General features: G+C 35.5%; 3 protein-coding genes across 3 annotated transcripts in view; 1 reads left to right on the top strand and 2 right to left on the bottom strand.

Annotated features, from left to right (window-relative positions):
* The window catches only part of LOC117116053 (leupaxin-like), a 36239-nt gene extending 35785 nt beyond the window's left edge, over positions 1-454 (bottom strand). The window contains exon 1 of the mRNA XM_033259998.1: positions 262-454. Coding sequence (XP_033115889.1) covers positions 262-274 — 13 coding nt within the window. The 5' untranslated portion in view covers positions 275-454. The remainder of the gene's footprint in view (positions 1-261) is intronic.
* Positions 455-503: 49 nt separating this feature from the next.
* On the top strand, positions 504-4385 carry LOC117114347 (NIF3-like protein 1). Its single transcript, XM_033257997.1, has 6 exons — positions 504-630; positions 1001-1391; positions 1962-2106; positions 2965-3124; positions 3350-3488; positions 3816-4385. The coding sequence occupies exons 1-6, from the start codon at positions 553-555 to the stop codon at positions 4082-4084; spliced, it is 1182 nt and encodes a 393-aa protein (XP_033113888.1). The 5' UTR covers positions 504-552; the 3' UTR covers positions 4085-4385.
* Positions 4386-5135: 750 nt separating this feature from the next.
* LOC117116044 (DNA excision repair protein ERCC-6-like) overlaps positions 5136-17342 on the bottom strand; it is a 19577-nt gene continuing 7370 nt past the window's right edge. The window contains exons 10-20 of the mRNA XM_033259986.1: positions 17272-17342; positions 16475-16593; positions 16119-16326; positions 14800-14962; positions 14117-14455; positions 13544-13638; positions 12864-13101; positions 11992-12092; positions 9364-10684; positions 8041-8143; positions 5136-6768 (exon numbers count right to left, since the gene is read on the bottom strand). The exon at positions 17272-17342 is cut by the window's right edge and continues 41 nt beyond it. Of these exons, the coding sequence (XP_033115877.1) occupies positions 6624-6768; positions 8041-8143; positions 9364-10684; positions 11992-12092; positions 12864-13101; positions 13544-13638; positions 14117-14455; positions 14800-14962; positions 16119-16326; positions 16475-16593; positions 17272-17342 (2903 nt within the window). The 3' untranslated portion in view covers positions 5136-6623. The remainder of the gene's footprint in view (positions 6769-8040; positions 8144-9363; positions 10685-11991; positions 12093-12863; positions 13102-13543; positions 13639-14116; positions 14456-14799; positions 14963-16118; positions 16327-16474; positions 16594-17271) is intronic.

The raw sequence follows: 17342 nt of genomic DNA, 5'->3' as shown, positions 1-17342 counted from the left end.
AGTGCTCTACTATCTAAAAGCAGGCCTCCAAGTAGGCGAGGGAGTAGGATATGTATCAGCCCTAGGCATATGCCTAATCCTTTCTCTCTGCAGCCTCTGCTTTTAGGCCTTGTTTGTAAACAGCAATTGGCAGGGAGGTAATGTGTCACAGCCGAGTTTTTAAACGGTTCATTGACTGGTGGTGCGGTGGTAGGAGGCCTAGAACTCCGGAAGTAGTGTCCTGCATTCATGACTTTAAAAGCCTAAAATTCAATCACTTACCCAGATCTTCCATCTTTGGTTCTAAGCCAAATTTCCACTGGAATGTTAGTTCAATAAAACTGATGTGTGTTACTGCGGACAGCACTCGCACAATTTCTTTAGAAGTCAATTTAGATGATACTATTTTGCAAGTGGTTGCCAGAAGCGTGTGCCTGATAGCCTACCCTCCTGCTTTACTACAGATATGTTTTTTGCATCTTCCCTCTGACCTGACCTTTGTCCCATGTGACGTCATACGATCAACAACTTCTTGTGTATAAACAATCGGCAAGACATGTGCGACCGAGAGCGATGAGAAGGGCGTTTATTAGAATTTACAGGTCATATTGTATGCAACTTCGACCTAATTTGATCAACAATTACAGCAGTGTAAGAAATAAATATTATTGCTAGCATACATTTTTGGCTGTTTTTAACTATTAATTTCAAGTGAGTAGGCTAGGCGTGGATAAAGCACCACTCTGCTACTACTGCTGCCTGTAGCTGGATTGTGTCTGGCTCCGGCCAATATTTGCTGCTGAAGTTGCTAACCAGGCCTAAGCAAGGCCTAGAGACTGTGTGTGTCAAAACAGTAGTGTCATTTATTCGATATACTGATATGAACATACTATAAATGATCTAAGGCAGGCAATCAATAGAAATTAATTTTTATTAATTAGAATCAGGTGAAATATTTGCACTGGCCTATTTTACAGTCTGTTTGCCCTGATTTATGTCAATATTTTTCATATTCCTAAAGGAGCAACGACTGTCTACATCAACATCATCAATGAACATGAACTTGCAAGAATGTGTCAACCGTCTTAACAAACTTGCATCGCCCTCTTTGGCGGAGAGCTGGGACAACGTAGGGTTGCTTGTGGAACCTACCCCACCCCACACTGTCAGTACATTGTTTATGACCAATGATTTGACAGAAGATGTTTTGGAAGAAGCAATTCTTAGAAAATCATCCATGATCCTGTCTTACCATCCACCAATTTTTGGTGCACTGAAGCGACTCACTATGGCCAGCTTTAAAGAACGTATCATTGTTAAAGCTATTGAGAATCGTATCGCTGTCTACTCGCCTCACACAGCCTACGATGTTGTCAAAGATGGCCTAACAGATTGGCTTGCAGCTGCCCCAGGTATGGGACATTTACTTACTGATATTCCAGTGGAGTGGAGTCGCTGTTTTGTAATCATGTCCCATTCTTTTAAACTCATGGATCCAGGAAGGCCACTCTTTTATAAAAATTACAGGGTTGGCACCAGCAGGGAGAGCTGCCCCCGCCCCCTTTCGAGATATTTTAACCATGCTCACTTTTTCATCGGGGCTGGGGCCACCCCTGTCCAGCAAGCAAGAAAATAACCCATCTCCAGCAAATTCATAAGTTCACATTTTTTGCTACTTTAATATTATCAGTTTTCTCACAGACAATCAGTGATGGTTATCCATGCCCAGCACAATTAAATTAGATGAGATAGGAAAGCTCATTAAACAGATCTCATGGAAGTGACTCCTTTCAACTTGAGACCCCTGGAATTAAGAATGTTATCAAGATGGAATTTTACCAAAATGACAGTAAAACCAAAATAGCTATAAACTTGGGATCCCCTTTCTAGCTGTAATTTTAGTGTTTTGACACAAATTTTGGCTTCTTCAGATGCTATTTGCCAATTGGTTTATCTTGTTTACCAAAATGTTTTTAATACAGGAAGTGGTGATATAGAAGTTTTTACAGCAACTGCTAAGTCAAGAGAACATTGTGCTGCTGAGGACAACCACGTTGATGTTAGAGAACTGGACTCATCTGTAGCAGTGAAGTTGAAACAGGACCTAGCCAGCAAATGCAATATTCAGTAAGTTAGTATCCAGTTTTTTTTTTGGTATTAAAGTTTGATTTATTTTGTAGGGGTCCTAAGTTGGAAGAATAAACATCCAGGAGATCTGTTTAATTATAATTTGTTGTGGTTGACGATACCCATTTGTGCGGACTTCCATGAGAAAATTGGTAATACAGTTGTAAAAGCATGTAAATATTGTGAATTTGTGGAAGATGGGTTATTTTCCTGCAGATTCATGGTCATTCACAGGAGTGTGGTAGGCGACTTCCAAGACAATTGGGACCCCTGATTTTGATATGAAGTTTTTTTATGCTAAACTTTAGTGAGATTTTTCAGATATCTCAATTGGAAGTTTTACGAGTAAACAACACTACTTTTTACCAATGTCGCTATTATTTATTCCAATTAACTCCTCCAATTAATGACCACTTTTTGTTACCCGGATGAACACATTATTTTTATCAACGAAAAATATTTTTTTCTAAAATTGAAGACCAAACCTGCAAAAGAACAGGAAACCAAAAGTAGTCTTTAATTGTAGGGATAACTGAACAAGTGAGGGTGCTATACAAATCAATGAATGCCATTTAAACTGAAATGGTACGTGACCATTGAGTAAGAAGAAAATTTATTCTTCAGCTAGCTACTATCAGTTTCAGGAAAAGGATTCTATAAAGCTACTGTATGGACAGTTGAAATATATTATTCAAATTGTCCCTTTCATGTTTTTACATTTATTTGTTTATTCTGCATTCATCCTGAAATGCACTAAAATTTTAAGATCCTGTGGATAATACAGCTTTTTAACATTTGACAGCCACAAGTTTCTTTTTGTGTAATAAAATTAATTTGAATCTTTTTTTTTTCTCTAAGAACTGTGCAGCTTTATAATCAAGCAGCTACTAAACAAAAACCAACTTCAGAATTACTTTCAATGAGCTTTGCTTGCCAATCAGCCAGTCTTGCAAGTGTTGTGGATGTGATTTCTCAGTATAACGCGAGTAAAACAACACAAATTACACAACTGGAAAAGGCATGTCATTTACATCTGTCAATTGTGATTTAGCCTTGTTTTATTCACAAGTTTTCTTATTTTTAGATCATTAAAATAAAACTATATTTAAAAAAAAAAAACCCATATTTTATTTCAATTTTTTTAATTTAATGATGTTAATGATTTTCAAAAGGGATGTCCAAGCTATGTCTAATTGATATTAACACAGTTGTGTTAATTTTTTAATTTGTTTTCTTGAAACAGGCTGCAATTCCAGGTGCAGGCATGGGAAGAATAAACACCTTACATGCAAATCGTTCCACACACGACATCATAAACAGTACTAAGAAACATTTAGGTGTTGACTTTTTAAGTGTGGCCTATGGAAGAGGCAAGAACTCAGGTATGATTTATACAGAATTTTCCTGTTTTTCAGGGGATGAGAAGGTGAAAAAGAGTGATATGCTGAACCATTGAAGTGTCTGAAAAAAAAAAATCAGGATTTACTTCCTTTCTCACAAATTTAAAGGAGATTAAATATTTAAAGGAATTTAAATTTATTTAGTGTGTAAAAGAATTTTTTTCCTTTACACATGGAAAAAGTGTTAAACATTCTCATCATAATGATATTGTTTTATTATTGCTCTTACTATGAATGTTATTGCCATGTGCCCTTGATTGAAAACTATTCTTACATTAACATTAGTTCGACTTTGACATTTCTTTTCAGAGTCTATGGTGAAGAAGGTTGCTGTGTGTGCTGGTTCGGGTTCTAGTGTTTTGATGAGTGCCCCAGCTGATCTCTATATCACTGGTGAAATGTCACACCATGACATTCTAGAAATCAATTCACAGGGTATAAGTGTCATTCTTAGTAACCACAGCAACAGTGAACGTGCATATTTGAAAATATTAAAAAAAAAACTGGAGATGATTTTGGAGGGTAAAGTTGATATTATTATTTCCAAGGTTGATTCAGATCCATTAGTTACTGTGTAGAGTTGTTACAACCATCTCTGTTGCATTGAAGATATATAAACTGTTGCTATGGAGAATGGACCTTTCCAGTGTCAAACTTAGCAACTGACGAATCAGAATAGAGCACACTTCTCATTCATTCATTCATTTCACTGCCTGTTCCACACATAAAACCATTGTGGTTTTATGGTGAAAACTATGTCCATAAATTAAGTAAATTTGCCATGGAAATTGTGTGGAAATAGTACATACTGTATTTATTCAAATAAATGCCTCCCCCTCTGGACCCTTATTTGGAATAAACACCTTTGAATAAATGCCCTGAGACATTTATTTTTTCCTTGATTATGCACCCCCTATATGACTGGAAGCAACATTACATTCATTTCAATACATTTACGTGCATCGAGCACGCATGATGGCAAACCCAATCTTACGTTACCAGGGAGTGCTTGTTTGCATTTCAATACTCAAAGCGGTCTTAGGGAAGACTGTTTTATAAGCAATGGTCTTAAAGGAATGACTTTAGTAAGACCGTCTAAGTGATAAAGTCGGCTTTATTCGAGAAGTTAAGACTACCAGTTAAGACCGTTTTATAGCAATCCGCCCCTGTAAATTTTGGAATAACTACAGTACTATAAAACAATGAATAGGGCCACTGTAACATCAATCTGTATCAAGTAGTGTATTTAACTGGCATTAAATCACCTAAACTACTGTACAAACCTAGTATGTTTTAAATTTATTTTGTTTCTTTGAAATTCATGTATAGTTTTATGTACAGTACTATCTCGAAAAAAGCCTATTAGCTTCTTTTCAAGGCTGCTTTTGCTAACCAAAGAGGTGGGCTTCAATTAGAGATGGGCTTCTTCTAGAGATCTGAGACGAGACAACTATCTCAGTCGAGATTAAGCCCATTGGGCTTCTATTCAAGGTTTTACAGTACAAATTGGTATGATGATTGGTTGTACCAGAAGAAAACACCATTTAAACCAGTGGTTTTTGTGCAGTGCTCAAAAAAACATTGAATGTTTTGTACTATTTTTGAAAATAAAACAGCTTACAGACCAGATTATTCAAGAATATTTTAATTTATTCTGCTATGTTTTGTTTTTTATATATTAAACATACCAACATGGTATGAACCACTAACACTACTACTAATATAAAAAAAAATTATAAATTATACTGTATAGATATTTTTTTAAGTTCAGCACACTGAACATTTTTTTTTGAGAAGCATAAACTTAACTTTCTTGTTGGGTTAAGGTTAGTTAAGTTAAATCGGTTTTGCATGGGTTGGGGTTTTACGGCCCATTTGCTTTGGCTGAAAACAGTGAGGCTCAAGGAATTGCTAGTGGATGCTGTGGATGGAAAATGTACTCCATGCTAAAAAATGACCTAAAAATCTAATGAAGACAAAGGTAAAAAAAGAGAACATAACTTCATCTAAGAAATCCACAGATACATTTTCTTGCCATAATAAAAACCCTTCAACTCTCTATGTAAGTGGCATATATAGAGGTTTTGACAAGGCACAAAGAGAAAGTGGTTGTGCTAGCTGGGAATGTGCTGATTGTTAACTACAGTTTATACTAGTACAAATTTAATTTCTAAAATATGGGAAACCATGATTCAAAAGGTCCGAAAGGTGGCATGCTGTTGTTAAACTAGAGTTGCCTGATACTCAACAAGACACACTGGCTCTTTTGTGCAAAACTATTGGAAACAAGAACAACATCAAAGCTGAGAATAATCCAAATTAACACTGCCCCATAAAAAGCTTTTGTGGTTGGAAGGTGGTTGGAAGGTGTGTGCAAAGTAGCATCAGAAAATGGATAAGGAAGCACACTGGCATTATAATACACACATGATGGAAGAATTATTAAGTCTTACCCACAACACTAAGTGCTACAGTACTCACCCGACACCCTGGGCGTAGCTTGACCTGTATTGCATACTCAAGATAGACAGAACAGATTTAGTCACATAAACTATTGCTGGGCAGCAGAAATATACTTTTATACAATCCCAACATTTTTTTCTCATTGGAAAGCCCTACAAAATCTACAGTATTTTTTTTCTAATTGCTATTATTATTAGCACATTGTTCTGATAGAAAGAAATTTGTAGATTAAATATTCATATCTGTACTGATGAATATTCATGAAAATTTACAGCCTATTAAAATGTAATGTAGAAAAAATGTAAAATGATTCAGGTACAAGTCTCTAGAATGCATGATCAGATATGCAGTTTTGCAGTGTATAGCATACATGATAACAACGCTTACCAGTCAAAAATTCAGATAGTTTTTTTTTTTTAATTCCTAAATTGTCGGAACTTCCCCCTGGGTCAAACTTCAAATGGTCTGGGTCAGCCCAGAGATACTGGCTCCCTGTTTGGTAAATCTTTAAACCACCACTTCTTGTACAGTATGTTCCCAAAAGATTGTAACAGAAATATTATAGTTAGTATTGTACACTCCTTCAATCACTATGGGTGAATTGCTGTAGACCTTGGCTGCTGGTCACTTTGATATTATATGAGTTGTTTCTGGTCAATGCTGATTGTTCTGTGATTTCTTGATAGTGTGGGCCAGTTTGTAAGCATGCAACTGGAGCGACCTGTCATTGCTTTGTATCTCCAAAGCATGTAAATAGCATTTCAAGGCTTTTTTCATGTTTCCACTTTTCTCGTGATTCCTGCAAAAAGAGGGAAAATGAGTTATTTATAGATGTACTTTACAGTAATCCTTAAGATTAACACTTAGGCAAGACTTTTTTTTATACCTTGCTTACCTAACTTGCTGCCCGCCAATAATGGTGTTTTTGATTAAAAATAAAACTTTTGGCCAATCAGCACACCCATCACCACAGGAAAAATGGAAATTTCAGAAAAAAGTAAAATTTTTTATTTATTTTTATTATGTCTTGAAATCTCCAAAAATAAGATATGTATATTTCTCACTAATTATATAAATTTAAAGCATTTAACCATCCCATTACTACACTGTTTACATTCAATAATAAAGTTTTATTTTTATTCTCTCCTCTATTTTGATGTTTTTGACAAAACCATTTGCTAAATAAGAACATTTTTTTCCCGTTCTCCGATCTGTAAAAAAAATAGTTTGTGAACCAAGGTATAAAAAAAATTCTCGCCTTAACAACTGAATTTTCCTATACAGTACAATCCAGACACATGAGGGTGGTTGAAAATATCAACATGGAAAGTATTCTACTATAAAACCTGCCGTATGTTGCAATTTTTTTTTTCAGACAAGCACTCAAAACTTGAGAATCAGAATTTTGAACAATATTCAGGTTTTTGCATTTTACAAAAGATGACATATTGAAGAACATTCCTGTAAAATATAAATCACTAAAACCTAACTGAAAAGTATGTTAAAATTATTTTAAAAATACAAATCTTAATAATAAACTATTGTTTTTGGAGTCTTTGGGAGCTGGTCATACGCTGATGAGTGAATTTATTTTTTCACACTAAGATAAACATGCCACAAGCCATAACAGTAGGGAAAACACACTGCAAGTGTAAAGGCCAACTCAGCACCATGTGATGCAGCCTGGCGTGATTTGTTGTCAGGTGCGTTTGAGTTAAATGCAGACGCAATAGGTCTGTGTTAGGGACAATTCCACCGTATTCTTACAACGATCTAAGGGGGCTGCATCGTCAATTTGATTACCGACACTAGAAGTGAAAGACTAAGCACACCCCAAGTTAATGCATAGCAGGAAAAACCTTCCACCCATAATTAAAAAGAAAAGTGTCATATTTACAAAAGAGAATGGGGTGGAGAGGCAACCCAAGCACCCCCAAATTTTTGAAAACAAAATTGTGAAAATCCCTCGCTAGGCCTCCCTCTATTTTGAATTCATGGATCCACCACTGCAAAATATATATGGATGCTGCTACATCAGAACAAAACATAGCTACAACAACATGATGTTTACCTTCCTTCTTTCACTAATTCTAGATATTCAGCATCGTCTTCTTCCTCACTTTGGCTGTACTCTTCCTCCTCTTCCCCTGAATTGTCAGACTCACTCTCTCCATCTAAACGGACAAACCATATCACATACAGCACAATTAAAACAGTAGTTTCCAACCTGGGGTCTGCAGACCACTTAAGGTCCACAAAAAATAATTGGGTGTCTGCCAAGTCAAAAGGGTTCACAGGGGGGGTCTGCAAAAAATGTAGGGGTCTGCTAGATTTTTTGACAAATTCTTCATGATTACATTATTTTTCTTTTCTTACAACAGTGTGATAAACACCTTACTGCTAATCATAACTTGTCAATAATGAAATATCCTTGACTAGACTTCAAAAACTGTAAATTGTTTTAACTGGCATTTTATTTAATATTTTATGGGTGATCAGTTAGAATCTTTTATATTTGTTTTTTATGTATGCTTTATGTAAATATGTTTAGCATAGGAAAGTCACTTGATAGTGAAATCCTCAGGTAATGTACATCTTGTTTGTATGTTTTCTCTTGTATTGCTTTTACCTGGATGTTGAATAAATTTTAAAAAATTAGAGCGAGCCCTAAATTTGACTAAATAAAAAATAAATGAGGGGGTGTCTGACAGTGCTATTTTCGGATGTCTTGTGGTGCCACAGATCCCCCTATCTGTAAAATTGACTTTCTAACCCCCACCCCTCTTTCTATAATTCAAATTCCATGATCTCACCACTGTTTGATGTTATAGTTTGTGGGGAATCATCTTCTATCTATAATCTTATTGGTGGAATATGAATACCAAATTAAATGGGGGCTGACAAAAGAAAATTTTATTCGAATTTTGAGTCTGACAATGCCATCTCCGGCCATTGAAAAGTGCCATAGACATAAAATAACTGCTGTACTTCGAATTCCACGATCTGCCACTATTTAATGTTATACTTTCATGGCGTATCAGCTTCTATCTATAATATTATTCTTGGAATATGTACAATGAGTAATACTTAAACATGAGGGTCTGTCAAGCCATTTGCCATCCCAAATTATTATTAATATTTAATATTTTATTTTTATTAATTAATTATTGAGTAATTAGCATAATTAGAATGTTGCAGTATTGTATACTTTACTACAGAGAAGCCACAATACTTATACTCATAACTTTGGCAAGAATACGCAAATTCCAGTAACTGACCCATCATTTTAAAGCTTACAATTTGGAGAATAAGAATGTATTTAAAAGTCAATATTCATTTTTTTTGGCCACTGATGCTGGTTTTGGGATATTAAGTTAATTTAAAGATCAAATACCTTCTTCCTCTTCATCATCATTGATGAATTCCTCCATGCTGTTTTCATCATCCTCATTCTCTGAAAGAGTTTCATCACCCACTTCATCTCCTGCACATTCATCATCTGTGACATCATGCAGCCTTTCTTCATTCTCCTCCTTTTGGACATCATCCTCTTCGTCATCATACTCCTCCAGATCATCTTCCGCTTGGTCATCCACATCATCCTGCTCATCTTCCTCTTGGTCATCTACATCATCCTGATCCTCTTCATCCTCCAGACTCTCTGTTTCTTTCTCAGTTTCCATAATACTATCTGCAAGATTTTCATCTTTCTGTATATCAAATGTTTTCAAACTTTTTTCTTCATTGAGATGTTGGAAATCTGAACTATTGGGTGCTAATTCCTGCTGACTAAAATGTGTCTTGGTTGTCACTTCATGTTCAGGATTATTCTGTAGTGAAGCATCCATATCGGCAAAACTCTCATTTACTATTTGATCATCTAGGGAATGTGAGGCAGTGTTAGAGCTTCCAGCTGAGCTGGCATTATCTTCTTCATCGCTTTCTTCCACGACATATACTGCTTCCATATCTGCCTCTGACACTGTAGATTCTTGGAACAAATCAGATACATCAGAATCAGGAGCAATGCAGCTCTGAGATGAAGCTGGACTGCTCTGAGCTGACAGAGACTTAATTTGTTTCAATAAGTTATGTTCAAATGCTGGAGATCCCTTTACATTGATATCAGAGGGAACAATCAAGGTTTTAGAACTGTGCTCTTTGATCATTGGTGACAACGGATTGATCTGTGGATACCGGTCTTCAAGCGAATCTGGAAAATCAGTGGGAATAATTTGAGTGTCATCTGGAGAGCCTCCAGACCTATAAGATGTTTCAGCTACATTGTGAAACTGATGCTCTTTGGCTACTCCAGACTGATCACTGTTCAAAAGTAAGGTGTTATCTACATCAGGTTCTTCTGTCTTGATTACAGCCAAACTTGATAGCTCTTTAGAATTGTCATCAGTATTCCTACCATGCAGACTACTTGGTGACCATTGATAGGAAAGGGTGCCACTATTGTCTTCAACTGATCTTCTGTTTGGCATGCTTCCAGCATTTGAACCATTCTCTTGTGTCAGATCGATGAATTCATTCCTCGGTGGTGCTCCTATGTGTACTCTGTCATAGCGATTAGCGGAGTTGTGACTGTTGGGAGGGTCGGATTGGGGGTTGTTGGCGCTGTCAGTAGAAATGTACGAGTCATCAGTAAGGTCAATGACTTCATCGTCATTGATCATCTCTTGAGTGCTATTCTGACCATCTTTGTGATCCTGTATTTAAAGTAATATTATCATCTATTGTTATTTTAACACAAGACATCTAAAAATAATAATAATAATAAAAAAACTAAATAACTGTACATTGAATCTAAGAGAAAGAAAAATTACCTAACACATAAAGAAGTGTTTTTGAAACTTTCGATATTGATTTGTGTATTTATTTCAATTTCAGAGAGCTTTCGATTGCACAATGACAGCAGGATGAAGAACTTAATGACATCACTTAAAAGTCATCTGCGCATGCGAGAACGTTAAGCTCTCCTCATCGCCTGGATACTAGGACGCAATCTGGCCAAATCTACGTATGCAGCGAACATAGAATACGCGGTAGGACGGTCACGCATGAGTGATTCTCTTCTAGTGTCACATCGTCAAACAAATCGAAAGCTCTCTATTATATTGAGAAGAATGGTCACCTAATAGTAACTTTCACACCGAGTACAACATTGGCAGTACAATTTAAAAATACTGTATTTCTGTATTAAGCCTTGTTCGCACTGGATTTAAAAAATGGTAAATTTAACCAGGGTAACTTTAACCAAAGTCATGGGTACATTTCACCATTGTTCGCACTTGGATTATTCATGCGGTTAGTTTTACCATAGTTTTACCAAGATTTAACCTTGTGTATAAAAAATATTATTGTTTTGTGACTTCAACTTCCGGTTTTGTTCGGGCGGTGTCAACATGGAAGAAGTTTTAACCGTGTTGCACGTTCGGATTGGACTTCTTGACAAGCGTGGTTAGTTTAACCGAGACCGTGGTAAGTTTTACTGGGCAGGCTGAGGTCGGTAAAATTAGCCATTCAGCTTGGTTAATTTAACCCTGAGGGAATTGTAACCGACGTTCGGATTGGATTTTTTTTGGTCAATTTAGCCAGTGACTCGCTTATTTTGACCAAGTCCAGTGCGATATGGGCTTATGTCATCATAAGCGAGTCCTACACCAGACTGTTCACTTTTGAACAGTTTCTACTTTTTGGAAAGCGAAATAATGCGCAGCCAATCAGAGCTTGGGAGAAGATTACAAATGTGCTCCTGAGCACAGAATCTAATGAAGGAATGTACGCGTCAGAATGGGACACTGATGCGTCAAGTTCGATAAAAATGTGTATCGTGGATCTTTTTACTCATGTAGTAGAAAATAACAAAGCGCTCACGCAAATTATTCTGCAGGAAAGTTTCTGGTGTTGTGCAAGTATATTCGCTTTTTGAAAACTGCCTTTACAAACAATTATAAATGCATACTAAAACCAATCAAAACAGTCCTTTGGAATCATGTGATCTGAGTTAAAATACCTGAATGAGGCTTTCCATTGTTTTATTTAGATCTTCTTCAGAAATCTCATCTGCATCTAGGTCAACATCAACCACGTCAACTTCACCAATGTTTCCACCATCTGATGATTAATATTGTAATATATGGTGGTCAATATTATTGATATCAATATTATATTGTTTATCAATATTAAAATCATCTCTATGGCAACCAAGATTTCCATTATCACCATCCCCATCTCATAACCAGCATTATTAGAAATATTACCATGACAACCAGTATTATTATCATCAACAACCATCGTCCTTGTCATTACTGTCATCAAAACCAGAATAATCAACAAAAATCAACACAACATAGAGTACCACAGTCGTGTCGTCATGACGCCAGCTGGAGCTCTTTGTTATCAACAGACGTAGGTTACCGTTCATTATGCCTGAATGACTTCATAGGCTTTCTGGAATAGGCATTTTAAAATCTAATATTTTACTATCAAAATGTACTAAACACACAAAAGCTTGCATTATATTAGTTATCGAACACACATTTAATAAATTAAAATTTACAAAGAAAAAGATACAACATCTTAATAATTACGTTAGAAATTGGGATCAATGGTTTGCCAGTGGAGAAAATGGCGTCGGGTCGAACGCATTTTGCAACGATAGCAACAAAGTAGTATCAGGTGGTATCGTGACGTAACAATGTAGTACTCTATAGCTAACATTATTAGCATAGAGACTATTAAAATTATCATCATCACAAGTTGTGCAACCAACATCATCATCAACCCATCATCATTATCATCATCATCACCATCAGCATCAACCATTATTCATCATCCCTTATCCCTGCTACAATTACCATCATCAAACTTATTTACTCCACTTACAAGGATGATGTGTCGGTGCTGCAGGTGGTTGTGGTGGAGCTCTGGTACGAGGTTGTGGCTCCGGGACCTCCACCCCGTGCATCCTGGACAGTTGATTCATGAGGGAGAACCTGTCGCGGTACTGACCGGTGGATAGTTGGTTCCCTTCACCGTCCTTCTCATTTTGGTCAGAGTAGTGTTCCTTGATTTGCTGGGTCAGTTGACACTCACTTGCCACCAAGTTTTGGGCTTTTTGAACCTGTAGGTTAAGCATTATTATTTGTTTCATTTATTTTTTATATAAACCATATTTATTTTTAACTTATTCTTTTAAAACAATATTTATAGAGGATGCCCTTCCACCGTATCCTAGAAGGTTGGCTGATATTCAGGGCCCTCCTAAATAAATGAAATAATGTGATGCTTTATTAAGTCTCACTACGAGGCTTGGATTTTCCAGTACATTTTCTATGCTCAAGGTATTATATGTATATTACTACAAAATGAGCATGTTAATTTCAAAGTTATTTGTTATTCATTGTCATTTTTAAGGGACAATACTAATCTGTGTTTCCATTTTGATGGTTGATTACATTGCAAAAAATCCCATCGGATGCTATTATTATGATTGCAATAAAGATAATTTGAATTTGAATGAATATGAAATTTAGAGAAAATCATGATTATCATAAAACACTCACGGTCTCGTGGATATAGGTACTCTCATGTTCTTCAGACTTTTCTTGAACTGCCTCTTGTGAAAACATCAAATCATGATCACTCAATCCAAAAATACCTAATAAAGGGGAAAACAGTTACACAAAAGCTACAAAACAGCTGTAGTTATAAATAAGAAAGCATAAAGCCAGCCTCCGGAGGAAACATTTTTTTTTTTTATATGCTGTACAACTGAAGCATATTTGATGAAAAATTTGGGAGCAGTTAATGAGATACAGATTTAAAAAAAAAAAGAATTGGCGTAATTCCATGTTTTCCTCCCAGTATCTCATAATCGCTCAAAAATTTTTCATAGCTATACATAAGCTTAGTGTTCAACAGCACAGTAACTACTTTCACTTGATAATGATGGTTGAACCATAAAAACATTTTGTCTAAATGCACATGTTGCCTGTAATTATTAAGATGAGCTAAGGCCAAGAACGTTCAAGTATTTCGATTCTAAATTGATGTGCTATGAGTTCCTATTGTCACAGATACTGGCTCTATAAAAAACTCAATTATTATAGATTTAAAAGAAAAGGCAAGATTTCTACCTAGGGAGTACAGGTGGGCGATATGGTCATCCAGTGTAGGGTCAGTGATTCGATGTCCAGTGTGGAGTTCCTCTAGCTGTTGCTGTGTGGTGGACACCTGTGGATCATCCAGTACAAAGAGTTCATGGAGTTCCTGCCGTGTAAAGTATCTATATGGGTTCTTGCTATCGCCAGTTGTCTGCCGTGTGATCGAGTCTTTGAAGACCTGTCGACGATAGATCTTTTCCTCTACACTTCCGCAAGTGATTAACCGGTAGATAACGACAGAGCGTGTTTGACCAATGCGATACACACGGTCAACGGCCTGATTATCAGTCGCAGGATTCCAATGTGGATCAACTATTGATATTTAAAAACACTTGATTAAAATACAAAATACTAATAACAAATATATGGGAATGGTAATCATCATTATTATCGTCAGCCTGCTCCTAAATGTTGTAAAATTTTTAGAAGGGTCCTATATACAGTATATCTAGGATACCATGTATTAGCAGGTTTGTAGATGTATAAAATTAAGAATGGGTGGATGACAACATTATTAAACTCTAAATAATAAGAGTACATTTTAATAATGGACAAAGGGGGTTAATAAAGGTCGGTGGAGAGCCCCCAGGATATGGATGCGATTATCTTTAATACCATTTACAGTCGCTTATCTATTTTTAAGTTAGCAAACTTACAAACAACAACTCTGTCAGCTGCGGTGAGTGTCAGCCCCACACCTCCAACTTGGGTGGTGAGAAGGAATACAGAATACACTTCGTTCTCTTGGAAGGATTTGATCAACTTTTCCCGTTCTTCCACCTTCCGTATTGTACCATCAAGACGCAGGAATTTGATATCCTGAAAAAGGGGGTTAAAAACAATCCCACAATGCTTATTTACTCAAACACACATATGTGGCAAACACCAGTCAAACCAGTCACTCGTCGCAAAATCGTGTTTCAGAGAAAATGGCCAAAACATGCTGGAATGTCAAAATTTAAATAATCTATTTTATTTCACTAAACTAAACTTTACATATCTATACAACATGCTATGCTGTTAGTTTCCCCATTTTCAATATTAAAACAACAGTTTCTGCCTCAGAAATGCCAAATATTGTAAACTTTGAATGTTGATTTCTCAAATATTGTTCTTTATACAGTTGTATGTTTAAACACTTGTAACTTCATAAGGAAATGTCGGATTTAAATGATTCTTTCTTGATATATAGCTCTCATTCTACTGTTTGCAACAAATGAGAAGGTAGCACTTTTTTGACTAACATGCTATGCTGCCTCAGAAAGCTCGTGAAATAAAATTCATTGTTGGTCAAAAAAGTGCTACCTTCTCATTTGTTTCATTAGTATACACTGACTAATACGGCTATACCACATTTTTTGCTCTACTGTTTAACGCTGTATTTTTGCGACAAGTGACTGGTTTGGCTTTTCATTGCCACATATTGTAAACAACCCGCTTTAAACATTTTATAATTGCTTTATAAATTAAATGATTTTACTTGTCCTTCAAAACATAGAATTCTATGAGATAGTGCAATTAAGCATTAATTTAAAATATTATACATTCCATAATTTTTTAAGTTTAACACTGTTTATGAAAGTGAATATCAATTTAAAAGTTAGAAATTAGAATAGTTTAATGTCATATTTAACACCTGTGATTGAATTAGTCAAATTATTTTCTGATGTTGAATTTATGTATGCTGATGATACAAATATTAGGTAACATTATGGCTGTTCAATCCCCTAAATGTAATTTATTTGGATTGGTGTAAAAAAAATTACCTTGATTTCTTATCTTAAATCTAAAGGAAATGATAATTGATTGAATTAACTAATCATGATGGTGTTTTAAGTAATGGAGAATGTAAAGAAGTTGCCAAAAATAACAAATACCTAGGTACCATCCGATTACAATGGAAGAAAAATTCAAACATGTACTGTAACGAACAGTAAAGGCTGTACCCGATGCATAAATTTATAGTTAATCTTACCCTACTCCACAGCAACTTCTGGATAATATCCAACATCTTACGGGATTGACTGAATACCAGAGTTCTATGACCTTCCTGACAGAGTGTCTCCAGCAAGCCCATTAAGAACTGGAGTTTGCCAGATTCTTCTAGAAGCAGTTCATCAGGGATGTGGTTGACAAGGTTGGCAGCACACTCCTTCTCCTTAGCTTCATCCAAATCCATTAATCTGGAGGTAACAATGAGGCCGTCACCATAGTAAAGAAAATAAGTAATAATATATAGCAACAATGGGGAAACCTTTTTTGGTTAATAAATCTTTACTACTCACTTTTCACTAAATTTCTGATTAGTGGTGACTAGAATAATGTACTTACTCTTCATTGCTAGCCAGACCAAGCTGTCGACAGGCCATGGTGGACAGTAACCTAGGGTGATCACAAATCTTCTTCAAAATGGTTAGTTCAACCAAGGGAGAGCGTGTAGTCATCAATAACTGAAAGATAATGATAAACAATTGACAATGATCAGCATATTAAAAAAATAGGAGTTTTAATCATGTCCGAGAGCCATTTGTTAACTTGCCTGTAACTAACCTGTATAATGCTAATGAATTTATTTCAATAATATAATTTTAGCCAGAATAGAATTTTAGCCAAATTATAATTACATTGTTTAAAATTAAAATAATTATACCTCAATTTTCTTAAAGTACAATGTTGCTGTAATTTTAATATATTTATTGCTAATTATATTTCAAGTTATGTAAATGTATGTAAACTTTTTGAATTTATTCTGTTGTTGGTCTTTTTGTTTTATACATAAGATATATGTTCTTGATACTCTTTTGTTGCCGTTTTATTTTCATTTTGACTCAATTCAGTGTAATTATGAAAAATCAAATTGTTAACCAAAAATAAAACAAGATAATAAAGTTATGTATACACTATCAGATTTTTTGTTTGTCAGACAACAGGCAACATTGAAAACACATATGCCACATCAACAGATTCATATAACTTGCCTTAATATGGTCAAATATTAGGCACATTATGACTATATATGGGCATACAACAGGTTTTTGTCAAATAAAGTTTGATAGTTTGAACAGATTCCTTATGAAAATAGATATAAGAGATTATTTTAGTTGCATTTGAATGTTGTAAGTTCTTACCTCTTTGACTCGATCTAAACTTAAAAACTCTTGGTAAATCTGAATTTGAGTTTGTGATAAGTGCATCCACA

The sequence above is a fragment of the Anneissia japonica genome, unplaced genomic scaffold (assembly GCF_011630105.1).
Source record: "Anneissia japonica isolate Jap-2015-1 unplaced genomic scaffold, ASM1163010v1 scaffold199_len4679917_cov187, whole genome shotgun sequence".
Classification (NCBI taxonomy): domain Eukaryota; kingdom Metazoa; phylum Echinodermata; class Crinoidea; order Comatulida; family Comatulidae; genus Anneissia; species Anneissia japonica.
Note: the sequence above shows the minus strand (reverse complement) of the source record. Positions and strands in the feature narration are given on the sequence as shown.